General features: G+C 46.5%; 4 protein-coding genes across 4 annotated transcripts; 1 reads left to right on the top strand and 3 right to left on the bottom strand.

The window, feature by feature from the left end:
- Positions 1–2,394: 2,394 nt before the first annotated feature.
- On the bottom strand, positions 2,395–3,377 carry LHYA1_G008267 (uncharacterized protein; the record flags this gene model as incomplete). The annotated part of the gene is made up of 3 exons (XM_031153187.1): positions 2,395–2,608; positions 2,656–3,173; positions 3,228–3,377. The coding sequence occupies 3 exons, from the start codon at positions 3,375–3,377 to the stop codon at positions 2,395–2,397; spliced, it is 882 nt and encodes a 293-aa protein (XP_031001568.1).
- An 830-nt stretch (positions 3,378–4,207) lies between these two features.
- On the top strand, positions 4,208–5,401 carry F37A8.5 (Protein yippee-like; the record flags this gene model as incomplete). The annotated part of the gene is made up of 2 exons (XM_031153186.1): positions 4,208–4,232; positions 4,464–5,401. The coding sequence occupies 2 exons, from the start codon at positions 4,208–4,210 to the stop codon at positions 5,399–5,401; spliced, it is 963 nt and encodes a 320-aa protein (XP_031001567.1).
- A 5,866-nt stretch (positions 5,402–11,267) lies between these two features.
- On the bottom strand, positions 11,268–13,260 carry LHYA1_G008265 (putative RING finger protein; the record flags this gene model as incomplete). The annotated part of the gene is made up of 3 exons (XM_031153185.1): positions 11,268–12,699; positions 12,749–13,040; positions 13,089–13,260. 3 exons carry the CDS (start codon positions 13,258–13,260, stop codon positions 11,268–11,270), a joined length of 1,896 nt encoding a protein of 631 aa, XP_031001566.1.
- Positions 13,261–16,114: 2,854 nt separating this feature from the next.
- LHYA1_G008264 (uncharacterized protein) lies at positions 16,115–17,020 on the bottom strand (the record flags this gene model as incomplete). Its single annotated transcript, XM_031153184.1, has 2 exons — positions 16,115–16,548; positions 16,713–17,020. Coding segments are annotated over 2 exons (742 nt in total), but the record flags the coding sequence as incomplete, so codon positions are not given.

Raw genomic sequence — 17,020 nt, 5'->3', positions numbered from 1 at the left:
TCTGCGAGGTACTTGATGATGACGCCAGAGCTGAGGAGGAGGAGGAAGAGCAGGATGGTGGCCCAGGGCCAGTAGTTTTGGAAATTGCGGAAGGTTTTGTCATCGTTAGGGTTGTGCGTGGTGTCGGTATTTTCGGTGGTGTCGGTCATTGTGATGTGAGTGAGGGAGGTAGATGTTGGTTGTATGTGGAGTAGAGCTAGTAAAAACTGAGGGGAAGGTGACGGGTAAAGAGAGGTCAAGTTATGTATGGGGAATATGAAAGAGAGGAGGGGAGGTGTATGAATGGTAGGGGCAGAGAGGTAGGTGAATGTCGTGCATGGTGTTGTGGACCATGCAGTGAGAGGAGGAGTGTGCTTTTTATTGACTGGAAGACTCTCCAAAGTGCCATCGCTGGGGATAGTCAATTACATTCCGAGTTTTGTGGATATGCGTTCATGGTTTCCATCCCGCACAGTACTGTGTTGGGAAGATGGGAAAGAAGTGTAAACTCCTCTCGATTTGACTGCACGCTCCTGATGTTGTATTTGTGCTGCGTTATCCGGAGACCCAGCAACTTGGTTTCTGCGTTCTTGCTCCGCCCCCTGATTTTCACGAGCTTGACTTTCAACTCCCTGTTGTTCAGCTCCAGATCTAGATCCAGATCCAGCTTCAGTGCTCCGTTGCGAATGTTCCTGATCGTCCCTGTAGCGAAGAGCCCTGACCGAGATGACGATAACAATGACAATCGCGAGACCAATGAATGTCGCGAACGCGAGCGCCATTTTCATCCAGACGAATTTGACCCAGGAGTTATCGCCGTGGCCGTCGCTGAGCATCGTACGAAGCGTGTTTGTGTCGGTGGTTTGTTGGAAGGCAGAGGCTTGAAGTTTGGTACAAGTCTTACGATGGGAAGGCGGATGATGGTTTTCTACAGTCTGTTCCATGGTTAGCTATATATATACCAGGGAAAGCCTTGACAAGATTTGGAATACTCCAGTCTCATTCTGGCATTATGAGAAACTACCATGGGGGCGCAGATCATACTAGAAGCTTGCACTCACAGTGCTAATCACAAGCTCAGAGCTGAAAGAACATTCCCTAAGTTCAAAGCATGTCTGTCAAAGGAAGAAACTTCAAGATGTAGCGTTTCAAATCCCCTGAAAACGGGCATTCAATGACACCCATGTGTCTTTCCATCTCACAAATGCCAGAGCGTTGAGTATCCAGGTTGTTGTAATCCGGTTACATGGCAAGAAAGGACAAAGATGACGGAGTCAACCTTCGAGTTGAGTCTATTCTGATTCTCACAGAGCATTGCTTTCCTCTTCCATCATCGTCCTTCCCCACCTTCTCAATGCCAGACCTCCTTCAGCTCCATGTGCTATCTCCAGAAGGGCAAGCCCTTGCAACACGAGCAGAACTTGACGCCGGCTCCCCGCCACATCACCAACATGAACACGGCTACTGCGAAGCAAAGGACACCAAAAGTTGCGACAGCGCTGAGGACAATATTGGCGGTGGTCATCGGATGGCTTTCTAGGACTCTGTAAGTACAGCGCACGGGGAAGAAACGGTTGGAAACCCGTACCGGGAATGGCGTCTTGTCCGAGGTGCCTTGAGGGCATCGGTCTGGATATTGTAAGAGATATATTTGTAAATGTAGAGGAGCAGGTCTTTACAGAGATGGCATGGTACGGTGTTGGTAGGGCAGGTTGGGAAAGCTTCCAGAGTAGACTAGCCAATGGTCAGATAGATTGAAGGTTTTAGGAGCAACGGGGTTTATACGTGCTGTTTTGAGAAGCTGGAGAGGTTTGAATCATTCATATAAATTGTGTAGTGAGCTTTTGTTGTTGTTTGTGGTCTCGGAGCTTGAAGAAATTTGAAGTGTTTATGTGTACCCTCATTCTGCTATTCCTCGGATTTTCCTTTTTTCAACGGCCTGCGCGTGGCTAATCTTGCTTAAAGCACTCACAAACAGCATATTTTGCTCCTTGAATAAACTTCAAGGAAGCTCTTACAGATATGCTGATAACTTCCCCGCATGCTATTTGTTCTTGACGAGTTTGATTTCTGCTCCATCCCGCCGCCTATCGCCAGCAGCGGCATCAAATTCGATAAATGGCTGTTTGGAATAGATACTTACTTCCGGGCAATAACACGGTTCGGACGAACGCTCGCTTGAGGTCTCAATCTAGCATATTGTACCAGATACCTAATATAATCAATCACGAAATACTTGAGGAATGAAACATAGTTTAATTATGGGGAAATCGATCGGCTAAACTCCCAATGTACGTACATACATGCAATCCGTCCCCATCAGCGCCATGAAACGAAAGTAAACCCGATGTCCGCGCAAACGCTATTAAGTCCCGTGCTCCAAAAAAGCCAATTGTTGCCGTTGCTATCTATATACTAAATTTCCATGCCTAAGAAAAGCCACTTTTCACTACTAACATCCAGCTCACCTGCCCAAAGGTCCAGGGAGACAAGTTCGAAGCCGACCCAGCGGATACTCTTAAGAAATGCTTTGCGTTCGTTTTCTTGGACCGAGGTGGAGCGATCGACGCAGATGACGACTTGGGTGACTGCGAAGACGGATTCGGCGAGTTCGATGAGTGCCATGAGTCTGAAGATGTGTTAGCAAAAATGGAGCTTATGGGTAGGGGAGCATACCCTTGTTTCAGATCCCTTCCAATAACCGCAGAATCAAAGAACGCAAATAGAGATTTGTTCTCCCCATCCCCGCCCACGAAACCGCGGAAGCTACAACCACCAGCATAATCCCAGACCTCGATCCAAGCATCGATATTTTGTCTCTTGCCATTTATACCAGTAGTAGTAGGGAAATATCCATCCATACCCCCATCATTCGGAGGCGAATCGTTCATATGCATGTTCATATTGTTGTAATTGTTCATATCCATACCCATACCGAACGAGCCACTAGACAGCGTTCCTTCTTCACCAAGGAAAACGCCTTTCATGGTCCCGCAGAAGAGCCTCTCACACTCTTCCCGGATGGTGTATGCTGCCCCCTTGCGGCCCCTGGAGTTCCTGCCATGATCGTTGTCGCGCTTGTTGGATTTGGAAAGCGTGATCTCGTTGGCGGAGGTTAGGGCTGCTAGAGGGGGACTTGACGGTGGTGAAGGGAGTCCCTGGTCCCTAAGGACCTCAGGGACGCCACTGGGCTCCTGAATACTTCGTCAGTAATTGGAATTCTATTGAGAGGATGTGGCAATTCATACCGCGGCGCCGGTAGTGGAGTAATGGAACCCGGTGAGACGCGCAGAGGCATCTACAATGTAGGCAGAGGCGAGAACGTTGGCCTGTCGGACGACATCCTCGCCATTGCGATTACTACTACTACTATGACCGTTGTTTTTACTGGGCGACATATTGTAGGATTATTGCCACGATTGCGTCGGGGAATTGATTTGTAGGTTGTGTGTGACTGGAAATCGTAGTGAGGTTGGCTGGATTGATTGATTGATTGTGGAGCAGATGATGCTTTTAATGCTTGTGTTAGAGGAATTGCGTTTGCGTTTGTGTTTGTTGGTGGCAGAGTGAACAGCGGTCAAGATGAAAGAGAGGAGCGATTCTTTGAACTGGTGGAACCCGAAGATTATTCAGAGCCCCGCTCGAGATCATCACGTGGCCGTATGACCAATCACAGCTCAGCACGTTCTGAAGACAGTGAACGAACGACGTTATGATTGGATGAATATTATGTCAGTTTGGCCTCGGTTTATCGCTACTATAAAAATAATTTAAGCAGCTAAGTATTTAATGCTCGTTATTCTTCTAATATAACTATACATTATAGTCCAACAAGATTGTTATATTATTACTCTTAACTCCTAATGTTCATCCTCGTAGCAAAGTGCGGGGTTGCTACTTGGAACTGTTCTCGGAGACTTGCCTCATAAATAGTGCACATGATCCGTGAGTCAAGCGCGGAGCTAAATCGGGCTTCTTAGAGGTTGGAAAACTCAAGATGAATAGATATAGAAAGGACGAAATTTAGAAAGTAAATATGGAAACCAAAGGGATAGCTGATTATTGGGAATAAAGGAAGTTATATCCGCAAATGCATGCATTAAAAATAAACGTTGCAGGGATTCTCTTATCGAATCTGTTATCAAATGAGGGGATCGAGCAAGGCTCGGAGATGATCACCGTCTGGTTTAACAGCGAGCCAGCACATACATACTTACTCCACATCTACATGACTACTACAGTAATAAATCGGAGTATAGCACTTGGCCATTACATATACATGAGACGCCTTCTTTCAAAAGGCATATTTGCCTTCTCTTCCCCTCTCCCTCACTTCCCTCGAGAAACATCATAAGCCGAAACTTTAAAGTCGATGAACTGATGATCCAGATCGAATCGTCATACGAGGAGATTATTGTATGCTAGCCATCTGCCCCTCTTCACTTATGTTTCTACTTGTATCCCTTGGGCTGACTTCTTTCCAGCTTCAGCTTCAACTTCTTCCATACGACTTAATATCTTCACCGAACAAATGACGCCTCACCAACCTCCTTTCCCAACCTACCTCCTCCCTGCCTTCTCCTTCCCCTTCACGCGCCGAAAGTCCTCAACCACATCCAACTCCAGCACCTCCGAAGCATCCGTGCCCTCCCTAACCTCCTCACCCCGCTCCTCCTTCTCAACCCCATCCTCATCACCGACCTCCGCCTCACCCCTCACCGCACATTCGAACCTCCACCACGCTCTCCAAGGCATCCCGGAGAGCGAAGAAGCCGGAATCGAAACCAGGTTACGGAAAGCAGCACCAAATACCCTGAAATGCCTCAAATGCTCCACAGAATTAGCTTTCACATCCCAAATCGTCAGTAAAGGCTTCACCGGCCGCCACGGGCGTGCATATCTCGTCGCCCCTCCTCCTTCCTCACCATTACACCATGTCTCCACTCCTTCGTCCGCAAAGAACAATGGCAAACCTCTACCTCCACCTTTACCCCCAACAGATCTAATAAACACGAATATGGGAAGGGCTGTCAACAGAGATCTCCTAACAGGCGCCCACGTAGTCGCAGACGTAAGCTGCAGGATATGCAACACGATCCTGGGTTGGAAGTACGTGGATGCGCGGGAGCCGGCGCAGCGATATAAGATTGGGAAGTTTATCCTGGAGATGAAGCGTGTTGTACCTGGCATTTGCTGGGAGGATATCTCTTGGTCCCAAGACAAAGATAATGGAGAACAGGATGGGTATGGAGAGGAAGAGGGGAATGCCATAGGGAATGGGATCGTGGTGTTTGATAGTGAGGATGAAGATGAATGCGAGGATCTTTTCGCTGGAGTTTGGGACGCGGAGGTTGTGCGGAAGAGGAGGAATCGGAGGTTTGGTGGGGGGATAGCGGGGTGGAGGGGGAAGAGTGAGCGGTGATGAGAAGTTTCATTAATGGGCTTTAATAGATATAGTGGAAGTGCTGAAGTTATGGTATTGCATTTTATGGATCATAGTTGGGGTACAGGTTGCACATGCATGTTGGCGTTTTTTATCTTAGATGATATTCACCCTTATGCTTTGCTTGGAATTCCGGTTTGGGCATGTTGGCAGGCATATATACCCCTAATTATCTTTTGGGACCTAACTTAATTATAATCATCTCTCACCTCTAGACAAGTTGTCAAGCTTCCTTCTCTTCAATACATAATTTACTTCTTTTTCTTTGGTATCAAGCTTTTAGATCATGAATCAAAAGATCCAACCACCACATCATCCCAACATCTTCTAAGGTATACCGCATCTGACTATTTATAATGCTAAAACAACCTCGATACGTACTTCCTGTGTTGCTCTAGCTAAGTGTGTCTCAGCCATGTATTACAGCCTACCTCCTCAAACCTGTAATGCATAGGTAGGAACCTGATGTTAAAAGAGAGTTGGATATTTATACTCTTGTGAAGCTATGGAGTCTTGCCGTGGCTCACTGACGGGTATATGCGGTAATTGATACACTGTTCCAGCGCAGGTGGTGAGTAAAGGAGTGGCGAATTCACTGCTTTATTTGAGTAGCGGAGACTTGCTTTAAATACAGTTTAGTTTAGATGCGACATATTTGCTCTCTTTGTTGGGTGCTTTGGTTCTCACTCAGCAAGCATACTTGCTTGTATGGAACATACATATATTATATACATCGAAACATGTCAACTTCCGGATACACTGTACAGACACTTATTACATTCGGAATGTGTGAAGCTCATACCGGTATGCACTTCTCCGGCTGCTCCCCTAGAATGGAAGGAGCCCTGAGAAGACGGATAGATACACGTATGAGGGTTAGTCTTTGGTCAAGGGACCTGCTCGCTACCTTGTATATGACCAAAACTAGATGTCAAGAAAGCGACATTTATTCGCAACGCCATTCAAGCAAGCAATGCAAGCAATATTCTCATGTTGACATATACACTTCCGAAATACCAAACATGCGTCCAATTGCATAGGTAATACAAAATAACTGCTCGCATCTCGAACATCTAGCTTCAGCTTCAACTGATCATCCCCCAATCCCACATCCCACCTAATATTACTCGATAAAAGCCAAGGTACCTCAACGACCCTTTTTAAACTCCCATCCATAACCCGCGCGTGAGCGACTAGTCGGCTGCCATATATGTATGTCCACCAAACATAAAACCCAATGATGATGCATGCAACAGAAACAATACACCCCAATAGCAGTGACAGAGTTAAAAAAAATTAAGCAAATCCAGCGCTGCAAGAAGAAAATTCGTTATACCACTCCACATCCTGTCCAATTTCTCTCTTTCATGGAATCCAGCCATCAATCGACCAATCACGTGCCCATCATACTCAATAGTTGCACCATTGATTCGCTTTCCTTCATACATATACAGATATCCTTTCCCCCCACACAATCTACCTCCTCAAAGCAGTACTCCAACTCTCACCAGGAAAGTTCACCGGACTTGGCGGCGGCGCCGCAGGCGGTGAATATTCATCCACCTCAACATCCATATCCCGACTAATAAACGTGTTATACGATCCCTGGTTCTTCGCTTTCGTGTGAGTATTTAGGAGGCAGAGGGACAGGTCGAGATCTTGGCCTAGGGATGGGTTGTTGAGTAAGGGGGAACGGCGGCGTGGGATGGGGAGGGCGATGGGGGTTTTGGTTTGCGTTTGTGATGGCATATTGTCGGTTGTGAATAAGGTAGGGGGGGGGTTTTTTTTTGGTGATGTGAGGATGAGATGAGGAGAGAATCAACTTTTCAGGAGAAAGTCACTTCGGGTGTTGGAGAATAGAATTTCCGGGGGAAGATTGATTCTTTTCGATTGTATGAGCCGAGGTGGGACGGATGGGATTAGATTGATGACGGATATTAGGCTTATTGAGTCTGAGATGGGCTGGGTTGCTGGTATGGCGTGTTAGATGGAATACGATATGATTGTAGTATTGCAGACACGAGCTGAAATATTGGGGAGGGGATATTTACTGGCAGCAACTGGTAGATGGCGACGAAAAGTATTTATAGCCTGAATGACCACAGTTCTTTTCGATAAAGTCAAGAGGTACAGTTAAGGTGAGCTGAGGTGATATGAGGTGAGGCAGACAGCGAGTACACGTATCTTGTATTCAGTAGATTTGGTACGGCAATGAAGACCAAGAAAAGGATTTCCAGGGAAAAGTAAAGGAGACGGGCAAACCCATTCTTTTATCATTCCGGGGAAGCTAACTCCCCCATGCCATGCCATCTCATCCCTTAATCCTAGAACAGAAGAGACAGCCCCAGAAAATAATAAAGTCGGAAAAGTAAGACAGCTCATCCCTCCGGACAGCCTCGTTCGTCACTCTAACCACCTACCCCAGTCGCTGCTAGGAATGTTCCTTACCGATACCCAGTACTCCACGCTTTGACTTAAACGGATGTACCCGACTCCCCCGGAATCCGAACTTGCGTGCTCTGTTTATTCTGTGGCGGAAAAAGAAAGAAAAGGGAAACTCAACGAAGCGTGCGTAGCTGGAAGGGGCAAGTCAAGCCAGACCTTCCGAGGTACTTGAATTCGGAAATCAATGTTGATGATCATACCAGAATAAAATAGTGATCTGATCCTGACATAGTAACGAGGCCCAATAATGCAGTTCAGCCTTGCCTTAACTTGGAATAGAACGTCCTGTCTTGGCTGCTTTTATTTATATTATTTTCTATTTCGTGGGATAGAAGTTCGAACAGAACGTCGGCTTCTCTCACCTCACGCTATTTATATTAACATGGACCGGGATTGTGGGCTGGTGCCGGCTTTGCTTGGGACATCTGGCTCTGTTTCCGTATGGAGCACTGTACTGTACCGTACCCCTGGTGGTGGACCCAAAATCTGCCACATCACCCAAGCCAAATTAAAAGTCCACAGTGTCCTCATGCTTAGCTGCGCTGCTACGGAGTACTCTTACTCTCGATTACCGTAGCGTACGGTCTGGGGATTTTTAAATACCACGCACATCTTGGTCAGAATGATCTGATCAAGCGGTGAAGATGTCGGTAGGCTACAGTACCATACGATCACAAACACCGGTATACGGTAGGAAGGTGGTTGTCCACGAGTGGGCATGGGATGGATGGATGGATGGACAAGGGGCTGGGCGGGTGCTGGGTTGGGTTGGACCAGAATAGGAAATGAGATATGGGGCTAGAATCGGGATGGGGATTGTTGGGGCATAGGATACAGTACTTCGTAGGCATGGGAGCGGAGCATGGGGAGTGAGTGGGGGGAACTACTGGGGCATGGGATGGGGATGGGGAAGACTGGAATGTGGGTGAGGCTTACCAAGTACGGATGATTTCGTGGGGGTGTAGCGTGGAGACGGAAAGCGTGGCGGTCTGACGGACACTTCCCTCCTCCTTCACTCTCATCGTGTAACTCGATCCAATCTACTTCGTATTGAAGGCTACGTTGCGTTTGCAGTACTTCCGGCCTCCTGCCTTCTGAATCCCCGAATCTCTTCCTACCTTTCCTCGCAAACGACATCTTTGGATCCTCAGTCATGCCTCAGATGCCTGACGAAGCGTGTAGCCTCTCATTTGACTGAAAATAGCGAATAAGGAAAGGTTACGGTATCATGTTCTGTTTGCAATCTGATGTCTTACCTCATCTCATAGATTTTGAAACAGGAACGGGCCTTTCCTTCCGCGCATCCGACCCGAGATGAGATGAGATGAGCTGTTCGTTCTGTCCAAGCCCGATTACCAAAAATAATTATACTTTGTATGTCCTTGGATCGCTTCCATAGATATTACATCAGAACTAATCCCCTCTTCTGGTAAGGTAAGGTCAAGTATAATAGAGGCGAGGCTCGTCAGATGGATCGGGAGCAGGAGCAGGAACTTCGGTAAACATAGAGTTAAGTATGGCATAAATAAAAGGTTGCATAGGAGATGATGGTAAGGTACATACCTAGATAGGTCTTCCAAAACGAATTATCCCGACGCTTCCTTTCTCTCCCTCTTCCCCCTCTCCACTAATCATACCAAATACCGGGGTTCTGGTTTGGGCGATCACGATAATATTACATTCATTGGTGTACTAAATTTATGCTGCGCTACCAACTACATTCTCTGAAGTATACTCCGTAAAGTACCTGCTTGTCTGCATGCATGGAGATAAGGTAAGGTACTTCGTAGATACAGTTTTAATCTCCAGAGAAACCGTATCGTACTGCCGTACCGTACAAGTACCCCGGATTTTTCCCAGCGGAGGGTATTTATAACCCCACAAACAAGGCAAGAGACGGGACGTACTCGTGGCATTTCGTCAGTCAGCTTACAACGTTCGGATATTTCGTGCTGGTATCGGTATTCAGCTGAAAGGGGATGCATATACGAGGATATATATATATGTATCAGAAGGAAGGAAAACGATAGAAAGCTTTTCCGAGAATGTAGCTAAACATCTATCTCTAGTTCTCTTTCGTTTAATATCTGCAAGGAGTTAATAAATACTACAGGAATCATTCTCTATGCTGCGCTTCAAAGCGGCTTTTCAAATAAGCATAAGCATCCACTCAGTGGCACTCACATGTTTTCGATTCATCCCACTCTACCTTCACATCGAATCTATCTTGAATCTTACACCTTATATACATACATGTCGGTAATCAAATCAACAGTTTTCAGATTCCTTATATTGAATCCCCCCCACCCACTTCGATCCGTTCTGCCAACTCAACCCCCCACGGTTATACAAGTACAACATCCTTCGTAGATAAAGCATACCCGCTACCATACATACATACATACATGCATACACACGAAAGCCCAAGCCCAAGTGTAACGAACTATTTCAGTCATATATAAACATGTTGTGCGACCTGTCCCTCCCCTCTCACATCACATCTGATGGTTACCTATCATATCTATGGAAAGATTATCCCAGATAGGAGATAAAAAGCAGAGTGTTTCATTCATCGCTGCTGGATGCTGAAGGGAGGGATTTAATTGATTGAAAATCTTGATTATGTGTTTGGTATGGAATGTGGGAAAGGGGTAGGGAGATGTGTTGTTCAGGTAAACAGCACCGCACTGCACCGCGCTGCGTTTGTTGGGAGAATGCTGCATAATAATACGACACGACACGACATAGCAAGGTAAGGCTGCTGTAGCTGCAGCAAGCAAGGCGGTCCAAGAAAGGGGTTAGGCATCACATCACAGTCTAATAAAATGAAAACAAACGATTAGGAGGATGTATTAAAATAAATTTTCTCCTTAAAACCCCTTTTAGTCGACAATCACGAGAATCACTGCTACCTGTCCCTACCCCTGAAGTGAGGTAATGCAATGTAACACTAAAGTCACGAGCGAATAAGAGAGTGACGTATAGACGTCAAATGTATTTTTGTATTTCTATCCATCTGGATTTTGTCCGTATGCATACATCTAGAAGACCAACTAAGCAAGCAACCAAAACTATGCCAGCCATACCTGTCTGTGGCTGGCAGAACCCACCCACCCATACCACGCTGAAAATGCATTTAATGTAATGCCATGCCATGCAATACAATGCCGTGATGCACTGATAACCACCTACTCCCTAACGCCTTGTAATGCTGTACTGTACTGTGTTGTGTTGTGTTGTTTTGTTCGTTGATGTGGAGTTGTCAAACGCCAATGTACAGTGTAATGTACTGTACTCTAATTGTTCGTGATGTCGTAGAGAAGAGGCGTATTGTAAAGAGATGAAAGCCTCGAATGAAGAATGAAGAGATCCATACGGAGTAAGCAAGCCCTCGACCATCTTACAGCTCCCGATAATCACTCGGCCGCGTTCTACGCTGCCGTCCCTGATGTCGATGCGGATTGACTGGTTTGCGGAAATACGCATTATCCTCCTCATTTGGCAACGGGTCCGCAAAGACGGTCTTCTGCTGGTTGGAAAACCCGCCTCCGACACCAGTGGCACCACCGCGGTTGCCATTGCCATTCATGTTTGCGTGCTGATTTCCGTTCCCATTCATGTGATTTCCCTGGCCACCGCCATTCATCATATTCCCATTCCCGCCGACGCCGTATCCACCTCCCCCACCATTATTATACATATTCATGCTGTTATTAGGAAACCCGCCAAAGTTCATCATTGGGTTCATCATAGGATTCATGCCAAAGCCGTTCATCATGGGGTTCAGGTTCATGCCACCGTTGGCAGCGCCGTAGAAGTTCTGCGACATGTCGAAGGGCATGGCCATGTTGGGGAAGGCCGGCATGCCGTTCATCATGGCTTGTTGTTGCAGCATCGCTTGCTTCTGTGCTTCTTGTTGCTGCATTGCCTTGGGGGCTTTGGGGATTTTGGGATTCTCAAGTAATTGATCTGCCGGTCTCTTCTTGGCAGCAGGAGCCAAAGTTTCCTTTACGGGGGCCTTTTCAGGGTTGATGGTTGATTTCGCTGGTAATGGTGAGTTTGCTGGGGATTGGACTTGTACGGGTAATTTTGGTGATGGTGACTTTGATTTGGCTTTCTTTGTCTCTTCCACTGCAGGTGTAGACTCGGTCTTTACACTTGGGCTCTTGGATCTCGCCTTCTCCGCCCTTTCCTTTTCCCTCTTAGCAGCGGTCATCTCATCGAGATAGGCCTTAATCTTTGCAGATGTCTCAACGTCAGGCTTAAGATCATCAATCAGAATTCCATCGCTCTGGCACCCGGGACATGTAAAGTCGGTCTCGATAAGAGCATTAGTAATGCAATCATTGCAATACGTCTTCTCACAACATGGCGTCTTCATTGGGTCTATAAAGATTTTCTTGTCGATAGAACACTCCAGACCTCTATCCTGTAATTCCTTGTTCCCAGCAGCAGCCTTCTCTTGTGCAGCAGCGGAAGATTTGGTCTTTGCCTGAAACTTTTCCCAAGACGCCTTATCTGGCTCCGCAACAACAAAGTCTCCGTCAGCATTAACCATAACACCTGATGGTAGCTTTGTGTCATCCGTTGTTCCATCATTGATGAGAGCGGCCGGCTTTTCCACAGTCTTCAAAAATGATTTTGGAATACCCGTAGTCCGCTTCACTCGAGGCTTATTATCAAAGTTTGGGTCGTCGTTCGTAGGACAAAGCTGAATCCAATGTCCTTTCTCTCCACATCTATAACAAATGTATCCGACTGGAGGATCATGGGCTGGAACATTTGCGGCAGCTTGGTTTTTCTTACCGCCAGGTCGAAACACTGGGGTTTGACTAGAGGATGTCAGTCAGCTGTCTTAATTTAGATAGCATGGAAACTTACTTTGCCATCTCTTCTTGTTGTGTAGACCATTGTTCGTTTTGGGTTTCGAACATGGCTGCTATGCGTTGTTCTTCGGTCATGGCACTGTTCATCTGGGTGGGTATGGTTGTAGTGGTAGATTTTGCAGTCGGCTTGCTGGATGACTGTTCCTTACGAGAGGAGTTCTTCATACTGACAGGCATTTTACCTGACATGTACCTTGCGGCTCGGCCTGCTCCAGGCTTGATGGGTGGTAACCGACGGGCAATGACTGAAGTCGATCGAGGGATAATTGTAGTATCGTCATCGTACTCTATATCATTGTTAGTAGGCCCACGGCTAATGTTCACCTGACGCTTACCTTCATTGCCATCTTCATTGTAGATTGCGAGGTCGAATTCTGTTCCGTCACCTAGGCCGCTCTTGATGATAATATCACGCTTCAGTTCAAAAACAGAGATACCAGTACCATCAAACTCCACTCTAGATGGTTCTCTCTGGGACTTGAACTTGAAGAACACGGACGACGACATGATGTCAAGAGGTAGGGTGATGAGTCGAGGGTGCTGAAGTTCGTCGAAGATGTGGTCTCGAGACCAAGATGAAGATACAGAGCAACAGGACTATTCCAAAGCAATAAAGAGCTCGTAGATGAGCGCTTGTGAGTCAAAGAAAGGGAGGGGATAAGTGTCTCGTGAATGCGACCGTGGCAAGATCAAGATTCTTTTTCTTTTTTTCCGTTCAGGAGAACGAGGGTGAATACAAATCTCTGATTGCAATCACTGGAGATAACTCTTGTGACAGAAACACGTTCTGGAGAAGGAAAGAAATGATATACAAGATTGCAGCAAAGCTGCGAGTGTAATGAGCGACGTTCTTGAGTTTGCGCTGACTCCTTCCACGACAAAGCGACAAACAAAGCAGCTCAGCTCCTCCCACCAGCGATTGTTTCTTCTCCCGCAGACCAACTATTATCCTCCCAGACTTCCCAGCGGTATCGCGTGCAATGTGAGCCAATATTCACACTCTTCTAAGTCGTGGAATGATACCGGCGAGGTGTTGTCGATGTGCGTGGATGGTGGTGATTGTGGTTGTCGAAGATAAGATGGGGGTCTCAAGGCAACGATGAAGCTTCCTTTGAGGCGCGGCGCCCGCTGACAAACAGCCTGCTCGCGTAATCTTTTAACGCTAGCCCAAAGCAGCCACACTAGTTCTCCGACCATGTTCATTGAGAAGAGAAGTACAAAGCAGACGAAACAAAAACAGAGACAATTACAGAAAGAGTCACCAGGAGGACGACCCTACTACTTCCGATACACCACTTAAAAAAGCTACGATTTCTCTAAGACACCATCTAGTAAATCTGTTCTCGCCTTCCAAGAAGATGCTCAAATCCCCCGGCTGCTGAAATCCATACCACAACATCACTTAAACTTAAAGATTATGTTCTTTTACGACTTTTAAGGAAATATATGAATTTTGAGTCCTAGCTTAAAGATTGGATTAGTTGGCAAGTCGTTGAAATGGAATTGGAACGTTCGTGTTATTGGCAAATAAAGAATAGAGGGTGGGGTATAAAAGCTCTTGCGAAAGCTTTGAAAAGATCTCTATACGCTAACGGAATTCGAATCGGCATACTAGGAGAATAGTTAGCTCGTTTCGAGAAACTTGGGTATTTCCTATATTATCTTTTGAGGTATGGGTCTAGGATCTTGGACCGACGGACTTAGACCTTGGACATGTTGCACATCTCTCTGGTTCATTGATGGGCGGATAATTAGAAAAAGTCATGCGAGCAGATGGTTTTATAGGCTTCTCCGACTGCTCTTGCGAGGAAGCCGACAGCGGATGCGTTGGTGCATTTGAGGTTAGCAAATAGCACATGAAGGCAAGAGCTTCCAGAGAATGGAGTATAAATATATACTACCTGTAGTAACGGTTGTCAGTATTAATATTATTGCATTGTCGGCAAATACACAGACATTGCCACGGCCGCGCTGTATGTCTTGAAATTCAAAGGATAATCATTTTTATTAAAGAACAAGTTCATTAAAGTTGTCAATGTAGGCAAATAACAAGCTGCTTCAGATTATAAAGACCATTCAAAAGCAAGCTGTTGTCAAGTAAATTATCCTGTCAAGCAACAGGCTGCTGTCAATTCTCATTCTATTTTCACCAGGTTCAACTTAGCCAACAACCTTTGCAGTCTCCAGATCTAGTTTCATGATTTCCATTCCTTCTTTCGAGTTCTCGAGCCTCAACGTCTCCTAACATTACTACGTACCAGCAGGATTGAAATATCGTCTTGTCTACCTACATATAGTTAACTTATTCATATTACCTCTCGAGACCTATTTATACCTTCTATGCTTCCTTTAAAGCCGGAGCGGGATCAGTGATGTCAAGACATCCCAGCCTATTATTATCCTAGAAAAAGAATCACCATCCACTCTCAAACCCCCTTTGCATCCTTGTCTTGTTCCATCCCCCCATAATCATCGCTCCCGCACTCCAAAACCGGGAGGCAGACATAAACGGCTCAGTAGGAAAGCAATGCCTAAACAGTCATACGAGACAAACCGAGCTTTCCACAGAAAAGAAATCTGTCCTCGCTTCTTCAAAAGAACCATTTCTTCGTAGTTATACCAAGCTTCAGGTCACATACCATTCATGGATCATAAGCCCTTACCTATGTTCCGATTAAACGGTAATCATAAATTCTCTCTCTGAAACTAGTGGTGCTAGCAATATTCCGAACGCTATTTCTAAACGCATTGAGTGAAACGGGGATATAAACATCCCACTAATGATAAGTAAACACAGCTTTGATTAATTGCTGTCAATAACACGTTTCCCGTCAAGCTATTCCAATGCACTCATTCCGTTCCACACACACTGTCCATGTCAACCGCCCTCATAAGAGAAAGGAAAAGTCTTGGGATACAAGGCGCGCGTGAATATTCTTTCTTTCCCCCTTTCTTTTCTTTCTTTCCTCTTTTTTCATTTTTTTTTCATGGCCATGCTACATGGTTTGATGCACCTGATATCTGTCTATCGAGTGGTTATCCTTTGCTTGAAGAAGTACCTAGGTATATATACCCAATGTAGGAAAGTAAGCAAGTAAGCCAGTTTAGATGTAAGAGGCTGCCTGGTTCTTACGAGATGAGCTCTTGGATTTATATACTGTACGTCGCTTGGATGGATGCACGTGCATATAAGCACGAAGGGATTTTCTGGTGCGGTGTCCTTCTACTCGGACTCTGTACACCTAAGATACATAGCTCGAAGCAGTTAACGCTTTCTCCTCATCTATATACACATCGTACGGTAAGCAGCAGCATAAATCATACATGGGTTATAATATTTCCATCAGAGCCTACACATACACTACAGCTTCGCATCACCTGCAACCTTGCGGACCCTAAACCCATGTCTCGGGCAATGAATCCTAATCGCACCTCCCTTGACCGTCTTCCCCTCAATAACAATCTCCGCCCCATCCAACTTCACCAGACGCCCTTTATCTCTATGATTAAACCCCGTATCAATCGGCCAGACCTCAATCTCATCCCCTTTCTTCAACCCACTAGGATCATTAACCTCCACATCTCCTTCGGGTTCAGGAAAACTGCCTCTCCCAACAATATCCAACGCTTCTTCTGGCGTTATCTTAGGCGCGCGAGGAGATGAAGAGGCGGCGGCTTTGGCTGCGCTGTCGAAGCGTTGGATCCAGGCGAATGTGAGCGGGAACTGGGTTGCAGAGATGTAGTTGCTGGGAAGTGCGCCTTTGAGACTGCGGAGCCAGTGGGGTACCCAGACAGCTGTTGCACACGAGATTTAGTCACACATCCTTCCTTGCATATTACCTGTACAAGCTTGTTTGCTTGCTGGCTGGGACATAACATAACATAACATAACGCCACACAACACAACATAACATACCTTCAATATCCAACACCCCCGGCCCCTCAGCCCCCCAACCCACTCCTCCCATCCCCCAACAGCCTGCTCTCCAACACCTCAAACCCAGCCCTAACCTCGACCAACGCCTCGGGCCTCGCCTTCTCCAACGCCCGCTTACTCCAGCTCCTGCCCGTGTAATCCTCGCGATCCCGCACGAACACCGGGTCCTGCATCAGCGGCATATCAGCGGGGATCAGCTGGCCGGCCCTGGCAAACAGCCCCGCGTCCACGACCCAGCTCTCCAGCAGCGCCTGCAGCGTGCGTGCGGACGGGGACGAGGGCGATATGGAGGGGTGGGCGGCGGAGGGTGGGTACAGGAGGCTGAGCTTG

This window comes from Lachnellula hyalina (assembly GCF_007821495.1).
Source record: "Lachnellula hyalina strain CBS 185.66 chromosome Unknown contig00230, whole genome shotgun sequence".
Taxonomy (NCBI): domain Eukaryota; kingdom Fungi; phylum Ascomycota; class Leotiomycetes; order Helotiales; family Lachnaceae; genus Lachnellula; species Lachnellula hyalina.
The sequence above is the reverse complement of the archived record's forward strand: the minus strand, read 5'-3'. Positions and strand labels throughout refer to the sequence as shown.